A 19,633-nucleotide genomic window follows, 5' to 3' on the forward strand; every position below is an offset into this window, starting at 1 on the left:
AGCTATATAGTCCAGCTGCCAGTGGGTATGACGTTGTTTTGGTGTCAATAGTTTTGTTTTTGATGGATATTGCTTCTCAAGACCACCAACCTCAACAATAAGTTTACTGGACTCTGTCAGCAATGAGCATTTTGAGATATAGCGGGTCAAAGTTCACACAGAGGTCAAAATTCAAACTACTCAAATGCTGTTGAGAAGTTCTCCAAATTATTCTTCTGTCATGACGATCCAGAAAAAGTATAGGCTACTTTTACCTACCTGAGACATTCCCTACTGGAGTTATCAGCAGAAAGGTCAAAGGTCATCATTTGACCTCCACAGAGGTCAAAACCTGAAAAATGCCCCGATTTGTATGAAAATAGTCTCAAATTTTTCATCTTCTATAAACAATTAAAAAACAGAATAGTGTGCCATAGCTAGGATGATTCGTTACTATGGTAACGTGGTGACAAAGGTCAATGTCGATTGTATCATACTATGTTACCATGGTTACCCATATAAGGAAACATAATACACAATACAAACTATTATTTTTCTGCATGGATTTTCTATGATGAACAATTTGAGACTATTTGGGTGACAATCGGAGCATTTTTTAGGTTTTGACCCCTGTGGAGATCAGATCGTGACCTTTGACCTTTTTGCTTATACCTCCAGAAGGGTTTGTCACAGGTAAGTAAAAGTATACTTTTTCTGGATCGGCATGAAAAGAGTATTTAATTTGAGGAACTTTTCAACAGCATTTGAGCAGTTTGAAATTTGACCTCTGTGTGAGCTTTGACCCGCCATATCTCAAAATGCTCAATGCTGACCGAGGTCCAGTAAACTTATTTTTGAAGCTGGTGGTCTTGAGAAGCAATATCCATCAAAAGCAAAACTATGGACACCAAAACAAGCTTCTGTGGCAAAATTGAGTTTGGGAGCCGGACTACTAGATTTGCTTACGTATTGAATTGTGCCTTAGGCGAATCCGCGGCTCCGGGATATTATAGGCCTTCTCTATTTTCCTCTGTATTCAGTTCATCGCTTTAGCTCCACAAACGATCGTCTGTCCTTTAGTTCATCAAACATTCCCATTTTCTTCTTCCTCTTTGTCTCTTCTCTTCCATCCTTTCTTCTATTACGTATCTCATATGGGAGTATGAACTTCAGATGGAATAAGCACATTAGGCCATTCCATTTGAATTTCATTCACCCTCTAAGAAAAATTGGTATATTGATGGGTCCCCTTTCAAATTCTCAGCTTCACGCCCCTACCCAAACCAAACTTGCGTATCCCTTGTGAACTCACGTTGTTCCAAAAATAATTCTTCTGTATGTCTGTATTCCAAGCTTCCTTGACACAGAAGGAAAATAGTAAATTGACACATAATATTTGATTTTTAACCAGGTTAACATTGAAGACAAGAAAGTCGTTGGTGTTTCTTTTCGTACCAAAGATGGCGACAAGTTTGTTAAAGTGAATAAAGAGGCAATCGTCTCAGGGGGCGCTGTCAATTCACCACAGGTAAGTATACTATCTTACCGTAATTTGATGCGTATAAGACGCGGTTTACCCGAGTTTCGAGGCCCACAAAACTAATGACAACGCCACTAAATATCTACCAAAATTATCTAGAATTTCCTTTGGAATGTATGGTGAACAGAAAGTGAGAATCATGAACGCAACGGTCACTGTCATCTAGTTCTTTTTTACATAATTTTGTTGATAGATTCTGATGTTGTCTGGAATTGGTCCTAAGGATCACCTGAGAGAAATTGGGATTGACTGCATCGCTGATCTACCTGTTGGAAAGAACTTACAGGTGACTATTATATACACAGATAAGAGTGAAAATAGAAATATTACAAATGAGCAATCAGTTTGAATAACTACTACCACCTGAAAGGGTAAGATTATAATTACTAGAGTAAGATTTAAGGTTACAGTAACTGTTTACTAGGATTAGCACCCTAATCTTACCAGATCTAGCGTCTTCTTTACGGCACATAAACCCGGACATAAACCAATGTAATCTTGCCACACCTTTTTTGTCGCACATAACCAATGAAATTTTTTCACACCCCATATCTCTTTTATTGCACATAAAGCGATGTAAAACCTGTGTCTCCTTTGCTGCACACAAAGCAATGTAATCTTACTGTCGTACTGTACCATGGGTCTCCTTTGTTGCACACAAAGCAATGTAATCTTACCAAACCCTGGATCTCCTTTGCCACATATAAAGCAATTTAATCTTATCATACCATAGCTGCGTCTTATTTGTTGCACTCAAAGCAATTTAATCTTTTGCTGCACGCAAAGCAATGTAATCTTACCACACCATGGATCTCCTTTGCTGCACACAAAGCAATGTAATCTTACCACACCCTGGGTCTCCTTTGTTGCACACAAAGCATGTAATCGTACCACACCCTGGATCTCCTTTGCTGCAATGTAATCTTACCAAACCCTGGGTCTCCTTTGCTGCACACAAAGCAATGTAATCTTACCACACCCTGGGTCTCCTTTGCTGCACACAAAGCAATGTAATCTTACCACACCATGGATCTCCTTTGCTGCACACAAAGCAATGTAATCTTACCACACCCTGGGTCTCCTTTGTTGCACACAAAGCAATGTAATCTTACCACACCCTGGGTCTCCTTTGCTGCACACAAAGCAATGTAATCTTACCACACCATGGATCTCCTTTGCTGCACACAAAGCAATGTAATCTTACCACACCCTGGGTCTCCTTTGCTGCACACAAAGCAATGTAATCTTACCACACCCTGGGTCTCCTTTGTTGCACACAAAGCAATGTAATCTTACCACACCCTGGATCTCCTTTGTTGCACGTAAAGCAATGTAATCTTACCACACCCTGGGTCTCCTTTGCTGCACATAAAGCAATGTAATCTTACCCCACCCTGGGTCTTCTTTGTTGCACACAAAGCAATGTAATCTTACCACACCCTGGGTCTCCTTTGTTGCACACAATGCAATGTAATCTTACCACACCCTGGTTCTCCTTTGCTGCACACAAAGCAATGTAATCTTACTACACCCTGTGTCTCCTTTGCTGCACACAAAGCAATGTAATCTTACCACACCCTGGATCTCCTTTGTTGCACGTAAAGCAATGTAATCTTACCACACCCTGGGTCTCCTTTGCTGCACACAAAGCAATGTAATCTTACCACACCCTGTGTCTCCTTTGCTGCACACAAAGCAATGTAATCTTACCACACCCTGGATCTCCTTTGCTGCACACAAAGCAATGTAATCTTACCACACCCTGGATCTCCTTTGCTGCACACAAAGCAATGTAATCTTACCACACCCTGGGTCTCCTTTGTTGCACACAAAGCAATGTAATCTTACCCCACCCTGGATCTCCTTTGCTGCATACAAAGCAATGTAATCTTACTACACCCTGGATCTCCTTTGTTGCACACAAAGCAATGTAATCTTACCACACCCTGGGTCTCCTTTGTTGCATACAAAGCAATGTAATCTTACCACACCCTGGGTCTCCTTTGTTGCACACAAAGCAATGTAATCTTACCACACCCTGGGTCTCCTTTGCTGCACATAAAGCAATGTAATCTTACCACACCCTGGGTCTCCTTTGTTGCACGTAAATCAATGTTAGGGGAGTGGGGTAAGTTGAGCCACTTTTTACATTTACTTTCACTACGCTCAAATAAATAAAGCAGGACCCAAATGCAGTGTTACAAATGAAACATATGTATGTTTACTTGGTTATGATACCACAAAATTGTAATCAATATTTTGCACTTTCACACAGTGAGACGCCAAAAATCATTTGCAAATTGGCTCAACTTACCCCAACGGTGGGGTAAGTTGAGCCAGTCGCGGGGGCAAGTTGAGCCACCATAGAAATGCACAGTATATGCCATAGCTGTGAAATTCAATTTTGCCTTTTTTTAATTGCTGTTTTCAGGTATTTATTTCGAAAAATAGTTTGATATAGAAGTAGTTTGATCTAAATATTGCATACGAGTAATTTCTGACAAGATTTTACTTTGAATAAAAAAACTGGGGAAATTTCTGCAGGTTTTTCCTATGCTCAACTTGCCCCATGGCCTGTGGCCCAACTTACCCCATGTGACCCTTTTAGTCAACAACCAAGCCTCCCACCTGACTAAAACTTGTTACAGTTGTAAATAGTTTTCTACAATAGTATTCATATATCACATCCTCAATACCCAGAATGCTATCATTTTAGCCTTTTTCTTTTTGGGTGAAACATGAAAAAAATTGGTTTTTGCCAAAGGTTCAACAAAAGTGCGAAAAATGAACTTTCTAATTCAGCTTTCTTACCCTATGTGCAAGTTATTCCATATTACACTTGAGAAGCCTCTGTTATGTCATATACAAATAAGTGGAACTGCAAAGTAAGATAAGTTTTTACTTTTCTTTCTAGAGGGGGTGGCTCAACTTACCCCCTGGCTCAACTTACCCCACTCTTCCCTACATAATCTTACCATAGTCTGTGTCTCATTTGCTGCATATAAAGCAACGTAATAATATTACCACACCCTAATAAAGCAATGAAATCTTACCACACCCTAATAAAGCAATGAAATCTTACCACACCCTAATAAAGCAATGAAATCTTGCCACACCCTAATAAAGCAATGAAATCTTACCACACCTTGCGTCGCCTATGCTGCGTGTAAAGCAAAGTAATTATTTTGGTACATTTTTAGTCTCTTTTCGTATGTAGTTTAATACCACACGCTGTATATATCTGTTTTGTAATAGTCGTAATGCAACTTTAACATATTCGGGGATTCTCCACCTCAATCTCTATTGCTGCAATGTCTTTCTTTTTTCTATGGTCAAATATAGGATCATTTGAATATAAAAGTCACGGTATCGGTCAAGGAAGGAACTGAAGTTAACACAGATGAATATGTGAGTATATAACAAACGTACCCTTCCAACTCCCCTATATATATTACACAAACGCGAGATATTTTTTTTATCTTTCGACAGCCATGGTGTGTTACTGTCTATGATTTATTAACAAATAATACAATACAAAAGATGGCTGATTTTATGAAATAAAACACCAAAAAGGACAAAACCAAACGAACGCAAGCAACACAAAACAACAATGACACAGACAAAAGGACAAGATTCCCATGTTATTTTCATCAGGTGCAGAATGAGAAAAAAAAAGTTTTTAAAAAAAGAGGAAATGCAAATAAAAACAGATTGGAAGGCAAAGTGACCTCAATCCTCATTAAGGTCAAACGTAAATTTCTTGAAATGTTTGCCCAATTTACCTTTACCTTCGGCAATCCTATATTCTGTACAATATTTTTAATTTCATTCTCACAAAGTTCATAAAAGCTTTTGAAATTACATCTAAGAATATAAAACTTCAAACATAACACAAGAAAGTTGATTACAATTCTGTGCTCAGAGTCATAGACACTCATCCCAAACATTTCTAGTGTTAGAAATTACAATATTATCACCAGTTTTTCTTTCAATAAATTGGGTCAGACTGTTCCACAAGCATTTGATTTTATCACAATCACAAAATAAATGCAACAAGGATTCCTCAGAATTATTACAAAAACCACAAAATGAGGAATCAATGCTACCAATTTTATGGAGGAACTTGTTTGTGCAAATTGCTATGTGAAACACTTTTAAAGTAAAAAGTTGAGTTTCAATACTGCAAGAAAGATTATTATTGTGAACTTCATTCCAATCCGTATCCTGAACCATATTTAAAGCATCAATCCAAAAGCCAGATATTGATATTGAGTAGGCCTAGGTAAGGTGTCAAATTTAGTGCACGCACCTTGCAATGTGCTATTCCAGTTAAAATCCACACTACCCCTGTGGAAGATTTAGGAAGTATCTACCACAGAAGGTATGAATTTCATGGAATAAACACATTAGGCAACTCCATTAGAAACCAATCCTCCCTCTGTGGAAGATACAACTCTCAGAGGGTGTAAGAGCTTAAATAGAGATGCCTAATGTGATCATTTCATTTGAAATTCATACACCCCATGTGGAAGATATTTCCAAAATCTTCCACAGGGGTGGTGTGGATTTTAAATGGAATAGCGCAGTTTTGCTCTTCGCATAATTCTTATTTTGGGGCTTCATTTTGTGACGAACATATAGAATCAGCAATCATCAAAACCTCTCTGATTCCCCATTACCACTTGAGCACTATCCTGGGACACAAGCTCAGCTCTTGTACTGAAGACACAATACACAACTTTTAAAACATTTATAGGCCAGTAGCAGCCATAGAATACTGTTCTGCTGTCTGCCCGGGGGGGGCCACTTACATTACGTGATGGACACCATGCTCATGTATGGACTCTCGAAACGCACCCTAAACGAGTATTACTCAGCGCATGCAAAACATACCCTAAACAAGTATTTTGCCATTTTTTTAACACTAAGAAAGTAAAAATTCAGGTTCAAGTTCTTGTTTAATATAAGTAGTTTGATGTTTCTTAATGTTTTACCCTACGATTTGTTCTGATAGAAGCCAAACATAGCCTATTTCACCCTTTTTTATTTTGCCATTAAACTTTGGTACCCTAAAAAGGCCTAAGCAAGTATTTTGCTTGGAAAAGTATACCCTTTTTCCCGATTTTGGGCGTTTTTGACACCCTAAACAGGTACAGCGCTGTACTTGCCCAATGCTGAAAAACAACCCTTTTTACTTGTTTTTTTTACACGAGCATGGTGTCCACCTTGAAATACAAGTGGCCCCCCGGGGCTGTCTGGGATCCCTGTATAGCCTACCCAAGTTCAATTCAAAATTATGCAACTCTGTTATTAAAGTGTCTTTTCCAATCTGATCCAACTCAGTTGGTCTTCTGGCGATATCAAATAGTCAACATGTGTAACAAAATATGTACTATGACGTGTATGCAAGGAGCCCGAGTTCTCCGGTGCCATTCAAAAAGACTCAAACTCAGGAATTTCAGAGGGATGCTCTGGCCGGACAAAGGGGGCCCGATGCGAGCCAAAATGGATTCTGCGCCGTATTACGCTCCGCTCTATTGGTCACTTGCATTTTCGAGTCCCCCTCCATTCGTAATTTTTGGGAGGCCTCCCCCCCCCCCCCATGCATTTCACACTGTTATGTTTGTTTTTTAACTCAAACGACAAAAGCTTGAAAATTTCAACTTGAAAGGGAAATCTGCTGTCATTTTAAATGGTCATAGGCCTAAATTTGGTTCATTTTCTTGATCAAACATGATGATTTTAGCCAATAAAACATTAATACAATTATCATGCTTTTATTGTTTTAGTTCGCCACAGGGACAAATGCTACAGAAGGTGTAGCGTTAATTAAAACAGGGTTGGAGGAGGTGAGTCCTGTATATTAAAGTATGAGAGCATAAACTGACCTCACACTATACTGTGGCCGCCCCACTCTGGCCCAGCTCAAAGCTAGTAGGTTCTTAGCCGTGTGATATGACACGATAGAACATATTTCAGTGTGTGCGAGTCGACACGATACTCGTAAGCGATATTTGAACCAATCTGAGGTGCATAGCAACAACGGGACTGATCGATTCTTGGCCCCAGGTAATTCCTTGTAAAATGTAGGATTTAATTTGATTACAATTTGGTATAGGCCTACGTATGATTAATGTTTTATTTGAAAATGTTTAAGAATGAGTCGCCTCGTTGTTTTACTTATAGGCCTAACAATGCTGTCGCCCGTGTTATATGAGACGCGTCGACGATAGATGCACGACAGCGGCTAGAAACAATACCTTTATTCTCCAAATGAATGGTGGCTATTTGCCAAACAAATTATACAGTACCGTTACTTACTATTGGTAATGCGTTCCAACACAAACTGGTTCCACTCAGGCCGCAGCAGTTCCCAGTGCGCACTGTTAAAAGAGCGTGGTCAAATTGACCCTGTAAGTAATCAACTATAATTATAATCTTACACCCAAAATTGTGGTCAAATACTGACCCTTTGTGGTTATAATTTACCACAATTTAGGGGTGAGCTGCATGATTATATAGTTGACTATATACTTACAGGACTTCAGCCTGGGTGTACTAGTATGTTGACTACTGCAGCTTGAGTAGGGTCATTGATGTTGGGGCCCATGTATCCATTTCGCTTTGAGTAAATTCTGTTTAGTTTGTTTTGTAAATATTTATACCAGATTTGAGTGGGACCAGAGGTGGCGGCTTCATTAAATTGAGGCCGGTTATTTGATTGAAATTTGATGAATTTTAAATATAGTCAAAGCCCATTGAATCTTGACTTAATAAAATATGATAATTCCTTGTTTAAAATGTTGTTAAAGTGGAACAATTTGATTTGAGAACACTTTGATCAACATTAGAGCATTTTTGAATTTTTTGTACCCCTGTGGACAATGGTGGAGACCAAAATTTGAAATTGGACCTTAATGCCTATAACTCAAGAACTGTAAGATCGGTCAAACTATACTTTTTGTGATGATATGATGCAAATTAGCATTTTTCCCCTATTTCTTTTTTTCTCCCTTTTTGATTATGTTATTGGGGATGTCTTTTAGAGATAGCCTACTTACAACAAAAAAACAATGATGTTCCAATTTTGTCTAGCATAAATATAAATTGACTAGTCTAATTGTCTATTATCGCGGATACTCCTACAGCGTACGAAGGCCTGCGTGATGAGGTTATGAAAAAAAATGTTTTCCTACAATGAAATGATGAGATGATAATTATGATATCACAATTTTTTTATTATTGGTCAACAGTCGGAGGCCCCGGACATCCAAATAGTGCATTTCCTCGGTGAGTTCTACCCATCGGGACCTGTCACATCCGCTCAGTCCGCTCACGTGTACAATGATCCAAAGTAAGTTGTATATACGTCAGTCAGTAACATAACATTTCGTAAATCGAATTTTAAAATTGTTTAAAGTCATAATGTACGATCGTTTTTCAGAATTTACCTTTATTTTTTTCAAAACCGATTTTTTGGCATATTTGTAATACTTACACATGTTCTAACTTAAATCTATGAGCAAACTGTCAAATTCGTCCTATATTTGTAGTAAAACGGGACGATTTTCTGTTGGTCCGACATAAAGTCATAATTTTTTAGATTATGACTTTATGTCGGCCACGATCGCAAACCGTAGTCTCGTACAAAACTAGCTTGGTTACGCTCCCTCCACATGTGGAGGGAGCGTAACCAAACTGGCCGCGTAGGAGACTAACTCTGAGGCCGCACTCGCTGTCCTAATCCAAATCATGTGAGATGTTTCGTGTGATAGAGGTGAAGTTTATGATGTTGTTTCTTTGCAAATTCCCAATGTTTTTCGCGTCCAAATGTATTGGGAACTTTCATAATGATTGCATATTATCATTTTAGAAGAAAAAAAGAAAAATCTAAAAAATTTTACTACCATAACTCGTTTGCTTGCTTGTTTGTTTGTTTGTTTGTTTGTTTGTTTGTTTGTTTGGGACCGTGGAAATAATACAAATGGTAGACACCCATCGATGTCAAGATTAGAGACCTTTATTTATCCGCCCATTGACACGAACGCATCCTTACTTTTGATTGCTTCAAGAGGTGATTATTGTGTCGAACAAAGCAAGCCGAACAAATGGAGGAATGCGTAAACAGCTACCTTCGACTATATTTATAAATACGCATTTATAAATACGCACGTACGCACGTGACCCGTGGTCACGACATACCAAGACCAACAAGCGTGACCAAATCATCATGCCATTGAAAAGGATAGAAACTCTTTTTATTTGATGATAGTTATTACACATGGGGATTCCGAATTTGTAATATGTTATCAAAAACAACATTTTGAAAGTATTTGCCGACGGAAAAATATTTATCGACGGAAACGTTTACAATATAATCACAAAGTTGAACAAAATAGATAATTTTGCTACACAGTCTGGCGTTGTTTAGCCTACCGCCTTTACATTCAAATGTACAGGAAGACCACCGCTATGTAGAAGGTCACTTCGAGACTTACTGTCTACAAGCTGTTATGGCAGCGCGGAGGTGGTCACGTGCGTATTTATAAATACGTATTTATAATATAGTCGAAGCACACTGGTAAAGAAGAAAAACTACTTTCCATTTTCATCTTCTTTCTTGTTCTTTTCCCATTCTGTTTTCTTTAATATGACACTTTCAAAATATTTTGCACAGATTCTTCCCGCTCAAGAACTACGACAATACCAGTGAAGAACGCATGCGCAAAGTAGGATTTTCATTATTTGTATGTTTACTGCATCCAAAGAGTATTGGAGAAGTGAAACTGAGAAGTAAAGATCCTCTGGATCCACCAATCATAAACCCTAACTACTTGGACGACCCGTATGATGTCAAGGCACTCATAGAGGTAAATGAAGAGCTTATTTCCAAAACGTGTTTAAGTCCACAAACCCATGTTGCTGATTTACCAGTGCGATATTGCTTTATATTGTGATGCTGTATGAATTATAATTTCAGTTGGATGCACCATTACAGAGCAAGCAGTGGATGAACGCACATTAGCAATACTGTCTGAGGTCTTTGATTCCCAAATGAGAACAATAGTCTGCATATTATTAACCAACATTGTTGTGGAAAATAATGGCTTGTTGATGGTACACCGCTTTGTTGCTAATGTCAAACTTGTCAAAGTATTATTGTGATTGTAAATGAGAAACTTGTGGTTGTGGACTTAACACGGTTTGGAAATGAGCTCTTCAAATAAAGACCTACTGCTAAATCATCACATACCCCCCCAACCAATTTACTATCATTAGGCCAATATATAGGGCCTGCATTCTGAGCTATTCTGCATGTTTTAATTGGTTAAAGCCATATTATAACATTTTCAAACAAAATAGATTAGATAGATAGATGGATAGATAGAAATCTTTCTTTATTGAGGGTAAAACAGCTTCAGTGACAAGCACTGCTTTCCAAGCAGGCCCTCATACAAAGTACATTATAATATATACAAACATCATAATTAAAATTTACACAAGATGTACAATTAAAAAAACCAAAAAGGTATCAAGTTACTAGAAATACAACAAAAAAGTTATGTGATAATAATGAAATTTAATGAAAATTACAATGTACTCAAGGATAAACTTTTCAAACAGGAGCTTGGTAAACTTTTGATTTGAATTGGCCTATTGAAATATTCTCCAACTCTGCTCTAACTACCGGAGATAAATTATTCCATGCATAGGCTGTTCTCACATGAAATGTACGTAGCCCTGAATTTGATTTAAATTTTGGCACAATCAATGTATTTGTACTATGATTTCTAGTTTGGTGGTTATGGATATCATGTACAAAGTTAAATTGAGAAGATAAGTATGATGGACTTAAGTTCCTTAAGCATTTAAAAATGAGCAATAATAATTGATTATGCCATCTATTATCTAGTTTAAGCCACTGAAGTGTTTCCATCAATTCATTTATTGGTGCTCTAATATCTGCAGAAAGTATTGTTCTGGCCAAATTATTATGAAGAACCTGTAATTTGTTATGAAATTCAATTGAAAAATTTGACCAAACTGTGCTTCCATTTAAAATCCATAGTCAAGGTGAGGAAGAACAAGGGCATTTGATAACATTACAGTGGTATGGAATGGAAGAAAGTGTTTTACACGCCGTATAATACCAGACTTTCTTTTTGAAACATTCTTACACATATAATCAACATGAGCTGACCAGGACAAGTTACAGTCAAATTTAGCATTTCTTTGCCATAAAATGTTAGGAATTTACTACCAGCGCACATGTCGCCAATACGTACCACTCCTTCGGTCATATTGTAGTACGACCCTTTGTTGTGTATATCACCGTCCCGCACGCTGTGTACGTACTGTGTGTTATGAACATCGTGTATGCGTTCGACTAATAATTCCATCGTAATAATAAAGCGCGGATTCCGGCGTTTTATTCAAAATCACGGATTTTGACAAAACTACAGCACCTAGAGTCTTGATTTTTACAGGGTATATTGTTTTAATAAAGTACAATTTAATCGTGTAAAAAAATGAATTTTAAAAAATCAGTGAAGGCGTCTTCCTCAGCAAATGTTATAATATGGCTTTAAGTAGTAGTTTTCTTGTGTGGGTATAAACCGTATCGTATGGGTATAGAGAGGGGTTGTGTTTGACTGGTAGGTTGGTACTACATGGGGGGGGGGGGGTGTGAAGAGGTGTATGCGTAGTGTATAGGGGTGTGATGTTGGATATCCGGGGTGGGGGTGCGTGTGTATTAAAAATGAAAATACAAAACGCTTGCAGTTGCTTAAGGGTATACGATGTATTGTTGGTCGAAGCAGCAGAAAAAATGTAGTTCATAGCATAGTTGCGAATGGTAGTGAGCTTTAGCATTGCTCAATTCATAGAATTCAAATATCACAGATAATACTTTTGTAGGTCCTGTGGTTCTTGAGTTATATGATGTAAAGAGGGCTGAAACAACAACACTTTTGTAAAACGTACATAACTCATTAACAACAATAAATTAAGCAAGTTTTCAAAGTATATGAATTGTAGAATGAACTTTTGCAAAACATCAAAGTGGTTTTTTTCAATAATATATTGATTCAGATAATGAAAATCGATTTTGTTTTGGCTGCTTCGACCAACAATACCTCGTATACCCTTAAGAACATGAAGAAGAAGACTTGCTCAATCTGGTTCAACTAAAATTTCTTTTTGTGCTTGCTGTCTGTCTGTCTGTCTGTGTGGGTGTCTGTCTGTCTCTACCCAACCGTTTTCATTGAAAGAACAGTACATCACACTGGTTATTCTTTGTAACATTGTTTGAAACAGGGAATCCGCTTTGCTAAAAGAGTCACTGAAACTAAGGCCATGGCATCATTTGAGTAAGTACTTATACCTTTGCCTGTTGAACATGTATATATAACAGTTTAAAAATGAAAGATTGGTATCCATCAGTTTCAAAATGATAATTTATGGTCAAGACTGTCACCTCAAAATACAACACAAGGCCCCTCCTAATTAGATTAAAACTTTGTAGGGGTGGTCGCTTATCCTCTTCACCCATTATCAGTGCTCCCTTCATTTTCTCATTTTGTTTATTGTAAAAAACTTGGCAAATGAAGATCACGATTCGTCACTATTTCCGCAAAACTACGAATACCAGATAAATATAAACCGTCCCTATAATTATCAAGTAAGTACAATACGTACATTACGCGATTCGCCGATCTAACGAGGGTACATTCTAGTGACCCTCAAAGGTCAATTTACTACGGGCTCGTAGAATCAACCCGAATTCAGTCGTTCAACATACGCATGGTCATAAGTAGTCTCAGTTAGCAGCTCTCATCGACTTGGTGAGCCCGAAAGTAGTAATATCTTGGTTCAAGTGCTGAACATGAGGGAGGAAAACATGAGAGCTTTGAACAAGGCTACTAATTCGCACTGTATCGCCCTCTATAGTCGATACAAAATGCAACAAAGGGGTGCGTGTGTACGCGGACGGTCTATTTGTCTGTTTGTGATATTTGTCAGCATGCGGTGCCTATTGTGCTCATATCACGTTTCTCTGCATTTTAATAGATGTCAGTTCCATTGCATGAAGATGCCAGATAGTACACATGATGAGTGGTCTGATGAGCATCTGGAGCAGGTTGTCCGACATTATGCCCAAACGGTATACCATCCCACGAGCACATGTAAGATGGGAGCGACCGAAGACAAGACGGCGGTGGTGGACCCTCAGCTTAGGTATATTAACAACTGACTGCGAGTAACACATATTTACTGTGCAGTACATTAAAGCTCCCAGTGTATACATGGATGGGATCGAAGACGTATTATCGCAACATCTTACGTCTTCAGCATTTTGTTCCCTTTCTTACTAAATCTATTATAGCTCTCCGATATGGGATCAAAGACGTATTATCTTCGAGTCTTCAGTATTTTATTCCATTACAAAAGAATCTCTTGTTGATTCAAAAATGTTGATTTGTGTCAAATGTTCTGTAGGACACTTCTTATATAAACCAAATTGATCTTGTATCCCAGCAACGTGTTAGTAGCAAAAGCTGCTGTTGTTAACGGATGGACTTTGTTTTTCTTTTTTTTTTTAGCATAAGACCTAAAACACTTTTATAATGTTGAGAATGATGAGTTTTTTCGATTATTTGTCGTGTCTTGTTTATATATTTTTGTTTTGTTGGTTGTTCAATAGGGTTCTTGGGATCCAAGGTCTTCGAGTTATAGACGCTTCCATCATGCCCAACGTGACATCTGGGAACACCAATGCGCCTGCTATAATGATTGGCGAAAAGGGTGCAGATCTGATCAAGATTGGGCGCCAGGAATAGTGGAATTATTTGGATCGATTGGCATCAAAGACATGACCAGTTTTAAATGATATTTGTCTATTTTTCATAACTTAAATTGTTTCATTGTAAACATTACGGGTCATGATATTCCAAATAGTCCTGTGAAGTTTACTAAAGGGCACTATGATGAAAGACAGAGATAAAACGACTAAATCGCATCTGACGTCAGGGCAAAGGCGCGCAATGATTGGTTGCCGACCTGCCCAGTACGACATTTTCTGTCTAGTTGTCAGAATTTTAGACACGAACCCAGATAACATGGCGATATTGGTCTAATGGTGGCCCAATGTATGTTCCATAATGGCCCAACATTGGTTGCTGATATCGCACCAATATTATTTGCTCATGGGCCCAAGATTGGTCCAAAATTGGGCTTGGGCCAATGTTGGTCCCAGCTTGGCCCAAAACTTGTTACAGACATCACCAACCACCATTGGGCCTATACCTATTTCTTATTGGCAACCAATTGGCTGCCAATGTTTTAACAATATGTAATTTAAGTATTGGGCCAATATTGATGCAATGGCTTACTGCAATTATTGGACGTTATTGGTCCGGGAAAAGACGATTATATGTATCATCTCTTGCCCGCTTCGCGGTAAGAGATGAACACTACGACTCATCACCGTGGTGTTGAATAGCCATCAAGTGTATTTGATAGCATGGTGACACTTACTTTAAAAATTATTTTTAAAAGTATGGTCTTAGAAGAGAAAGTGCCGAAAATTCTTGTGTATTTCCTTAAAAATATATAACCGTGGTGTTAAATAGCGTTTGCCATGCGTTTTATCATCCGTGGTTTTGTTTCCTATTATTTCAACTTAGTATAATATTTAGGATTTAGAGAAGGTCCTCCAAACACTAGTACTCATCACAATAATTTTTTGTTACCAAATTGTTACTCAATTTGTTACCGAAATTGGTGTGATAACCTTTATTGGCTGCCAACATGATGCCAATGTAAAAATTGCCAATTGAAAGCCACGATTGGCCCAATATGGGTCAGCAAAATAATGCCAAGACTGGTCTTATTAATCATGACGAATGTGGCCCGATATTGGGCCAACCCATTGGCAGTTGTTCACAACCAATATATTGTGCTTATATTGGACCAATTTAGGCTGCCACAGTGATGCCAATATGAAGATTACCAATAGAAAGCCAAGATTGGCCCAATATGACCAGCAAAATAATGCCGATGCCAAGATTGGCGTTCGAAAACCAACATTGGGCCAATATTATGCATGTTATCTGGGAAATTGTCTTTTTATCTCTGTCTTGCACGGATTTGCCCTCTTGCTACCAAAACGAGCTTCTCCCTGCAAACGCATGTGCAAAATGTGCATTTTCTTCTCGCGCTTTTCTGTATAGCAACATGCCAGAAGCATTTTGCAACACCTATGCGGTAATTAAGGGCGCACACCACTAAATAATCGCCCCATTGAAATACGTGTAAAAACACATGTTTTCTTTGCTCATTTTGAGGCCTTTTGGGCTCGTTTTAAAATATTTTATGATAACCAGTCGATTGCAAATCGACGAAAGTTTAACATATGTTTCAATGTACATGATGTATGGGGTACCTTCCACCTCGTTTTCCCGCTACGATGCCGATGCCCTCACTGTTTTTGACATGCTCTCAAGACAGCAAACGCGTTTCTGCCATTTTTTAATTCGCGGACCTATTTTCTCCATAATTATAAAATGCGACTTTTTTGGCTACTCAAATTTATGCATAGGCTTCACACTTTTATTTAAGCTATAATTCGCCACTCTTTCTGATTAATTAGTCTAAAGACCAGCCCAAAATACCTCAAAAAGTTTCTGTATTTTACCGGAACTCATTAGGGTTACACAAATGGCGCATTGATTTAGTGGTGTGCTCCCTTAAAGCATGCGTTTGTCAGGCGCACGCACATACAGCACGCACTTAGCGGGTAGAACCTCTTTTTGAGGTGACCGTGCGATCGGCGAATAGTCCGACGTTTTTGTGGGCGTTTTCAATTGCGGCAGCCGTTGCGTGTTCGGCTCTCCGCAGTTTTTTTCGGTTGTCCGCTACATATGGCCTGTTTTCTCATGGTTGGCTTTGTTTGACCAATGCTCTGTTCATTTCACCGACGTGTCGGTGAAATGAGCCATCTCCTGCAACTGAAGACCTAGTGGTAATTTTTATAGCCTCTGCTGCAGAAGACTAACGGAAAATTAGCTGTTGCAATGTAAAAACGCCCACAAGGTGTTAAAATATCATTTTTATGTTGGACATACATGTAAGAATATTACGTTAGACATACATGTACATGTCGGAATAGGCCTATATATATATGACTATCAACATTTGCACTAGTCTTTCTAAAGGCCGTGCAGACGGCGCAGTTTGTGTTTACGGGTAATATTCCGTTACGACAGACGGGTTGACGTGTATTTGGTGGGGGTTTGTGTGTCGTGTCTTTTTTTTACTTGTGTGTCTAGACACACAAGCAAGGTCGTTCAGGGGGTATAGAGGTCATTTTAAAGGTATTGAAAAGGGCACGCAAGCAACCACAAAAAAAAGACACACACGATGAAAAATAAAGACACAAGATGTCTGTCAGGCGTCCGTCACGTGTCCGTGACAGGAAAAGTCACACAAGTCTCACTGACACACAAGTATTTGGGTTTGTATGTCTGTATCGACCAATGGTGTCCGTTTGTCGGCAATGCGTGTGTGTCACGCCGCTCAGCGGCAAGAGGCATGACAGTATGAAATCAGCATTCGGACTTTTCCGCTCAAATCATAGCTTCGTGCTGGCGGAAGACGCCGAGGCCAATTTAAGCCTCTGCACGCTGCGGAAGACGCTGGCTATATATAGCCTAAGCCTGGCCTTAATAAGTTCAAACTAAGTAATAAAAGATGTGGCAGTTATTCTAATGCCAATACCTTTTTTCTAGTTTTTTCTTTAAAGATTGTGTTATTTAGAGCTATTAATTGGCTTGATATAATGTAGGTATATTCATGAGCCTGTCTTTTACAAACTAAAGGCTGCAATATCGTTCCGAAGAACAGAAATTCGCTGCAGACTGAAGTTCCGAAATTCCCCCCTTTCCCCCTCCCCCTATTGTTATGAATTTTTAATTGGGGAATTAGTCATGGGAAGGAAGAGCGAGGTACCAGATTTGGAGTCCCATGGGATGAGGGAATGAACGGGAACGGGAATGACAATCTCGAAATGACCAAGATGAAACAGAAATTAAGTATAAGAATTTATAAGAGTTTACATTATCAGAATAAACTGATCAAAATAATATAATGTACGGTATGTATTAATATAAAATCTTACCAGAGTTACATCACAATAAGTATAATTGAATATGATTCACGTGCAAGACATGATGACATTATAATCGTCATCATGTTACCATTTTTAACTATTCATCGTGAACCCAAGTTCAGTAGGTCTGCATCAGTCGCAGGGCTAGCAAGGAGTCAAGACTTTATTAACGGAGAAAGAAATCCTTGCTTCCCTCAGTGCAATTGATGCACAGAATCTGATATAAAAACGTTCACTTGATGAATGGTTATCATGGCTAATTCTGCACTATGATCAATAATCAATTATTGACTGAATTATCTTCACAACACTATTTACGCCACTAAGTGCAAAAACAGTATGCCTCGCGGTGGAGGCATAAAAACAAAACAATACCTAAGCAACGCTCAATTGCATTATAATAACAAAATATATAGGTTTAATCTCTCACATTCCAAATAAGTTTCATGGGCGTTTCTTTCAACATATCAGACGCTTTTCATACATCTTTTCATAGTATGGCATACAGAAATCAATACATTGTAGGTCATCTTCAGTCAGATCTTCTCTAGATGGTCTTTTGGTAGGTTTCAGGAATTCAGAACTAGTAATGGCCTTGTCTATAAAAGTGAAGTCGGCTAACTGCTGAAGTTTTAAAAGAATACTTCGTGTCTTCCACGTCATGATGACGTCACCACTCGGATCCCAATGTAGCAAGTCATCAGTGTATGGTATATCCATTGAATTACAATAAGCTTTCAAGACTCCGCCAGGATTCATCAGTAAATCATCTGCATCCAAGATGATTGGGTTGGACTCATAGTTTTCTTTGATATACTGATAGAGATCATACATTTCTTTAAAGAAATACCCTGGTGGAAGTTGCGATTCTGTGCTCAACTTGAATGTCTCCAGTGCTGTGTCTGGTTTCATTATTTTATAAACCGCCTTTCTCCAAGATAGGAGAACTTTCAACGGATTTCGAATCAAAAAGGAGTGCTTGTATCCGCGTGGTATCGCATCATACCTCGTTGATAAAGCGTCAGCTTTTGCTTGAACGAAGACAACACTTTTATCACGATACTCTGCTTCCAATTGTTCTTTGCACCACTTATAGCTGCATTTGTCAGCGTCATACCCAACCCCATCTGGTATATTGATTTGCTTTGCTTGTATGAACATATCTCGACTACATTCTACCTGCGAAAATGGAGCTCCAGGCGCGTCAGTGCCATAAATCAGTGCACTTACGTATTATATGGTTCAAACCATATCACAGATTTGAGAACAAAGCTAAGACATTTTGTCAGAACAGTTGATAAAGATCTCGGCGTGGACCAGAGAATGACTTTTGATGATTTCCTTTCGGCACTCGACATGCTTACCGTGGCTGGATATTGATATAGTAATGGTGGATACACTGTAAGAATAGAAAATGTATAGATAAACTATGAAAAATATTAGTTATAATAGATATTATTGGAACAGGTTCATCAGATTTGGTAATTATACAAACTAAGAGTTTTTGATTTGTCAAAACCAATTGAATTGAAGAAAACTTACTTCCTTGCTAACAGTACTTTTTCGAAGCTTGTTGTTGTTACGATGATCCAACAGCTGATCCACGTTCACGTGGTACCTATGCATTGGCTGATCACTCGCACCTGTAAGATTAGTATCTTTGAAATGAACGGTATTGTATTCAATCTATTTTGTTGACATAAACAGGTGATTAGTGCAATCTGCTTGTAGTGCAAGGCGATCTACTCAAAAATTGTATTCGATATGCTATGGTAGTTACTCCGATAATTACGTCACGTCTACAGCGAATTGGGAATAGCTAACTCCGAGAAATTAAGCTTTCAAGTTGGATAAAGTTCTTTTTGGACCACCCTGTTCAATACGATTCATATTACATGATGATAGAATCTGGATTTGATTACTTCAACTCCGTTTAACATGGCACT

The 19,633-nt window shown here is 38.4% G+C and overlaps 2 protein-coding genes and 1 pseudogene across 2 annotated transcripts; 1 reads left to right on the plus strand and 2 right to left on the minus strand.

The window, feature by feature from the left end:
- The first annotated feature begins 703 nt into the window (after positions 1–703).
- On the plus strand, positions 704–14,358 carry LOC140139147 (alcohol dehydrogenase [acceptor]-like). The gene is made up of 9 exons (XM_072160928.1): positions 704–712; positions 1,391–1,507; positions 1,713–1,805; positions 7,309–7,368; positions 8,773–8,873; positions 10,197–10,389; positions 12,836–12,888; positions 13,589–13,756; positions 14,223–14,358. The coding sequence occupies exons 1-9, from the start codon at positions 704–706 to the stop codon at positions 14,356–14,358; spliced, it is 930 nt and encodes a 309-aa protein (XP_072017029.1).
- Positions 14,359–14,966: 608 nt separating this feature from the next.
- On the minus strand, positions 14,967–15,085 carry LOC140140176 (small nucleolar RNA U3; annotated as a pseudogene).
- Positions 15,086–18,146: 3,061 nt separating this feature from the next.
- LOC140139148 (uncharacterized) lies at positions 18,147–19,045 on the minus strand. The gene is made up of 2 exons (XM_072160929.1): positions 18,918–19,045; positions 18,147–18,783 (listed from the first exon to the last, which is right to left on the minus strand). Exons 1-2 carry the CDS (start codon positions 19,043–19,045, stop codon positions 18,147–18,149), a joined length of 765 nt encoding a protein of 254 aa, XP_072017030.1.
- Positions 19,046–19,633: the final 588 nt, after the last annotated feature.

The sequence above is a fragment of the Amphiura filiformis genome, chromosome 18, assembly GCF_039555335.1.
Source record: "Amphiura filiformis chromosome 18, Afil_fr2py, whole genome shotgun sequence".
NCBI lineage: Eukaryota > Metazoa > Echinodermata > Ophiuroidea > Amphilepidida > Amphiuridae > Amphiura > Amphiura filiformis.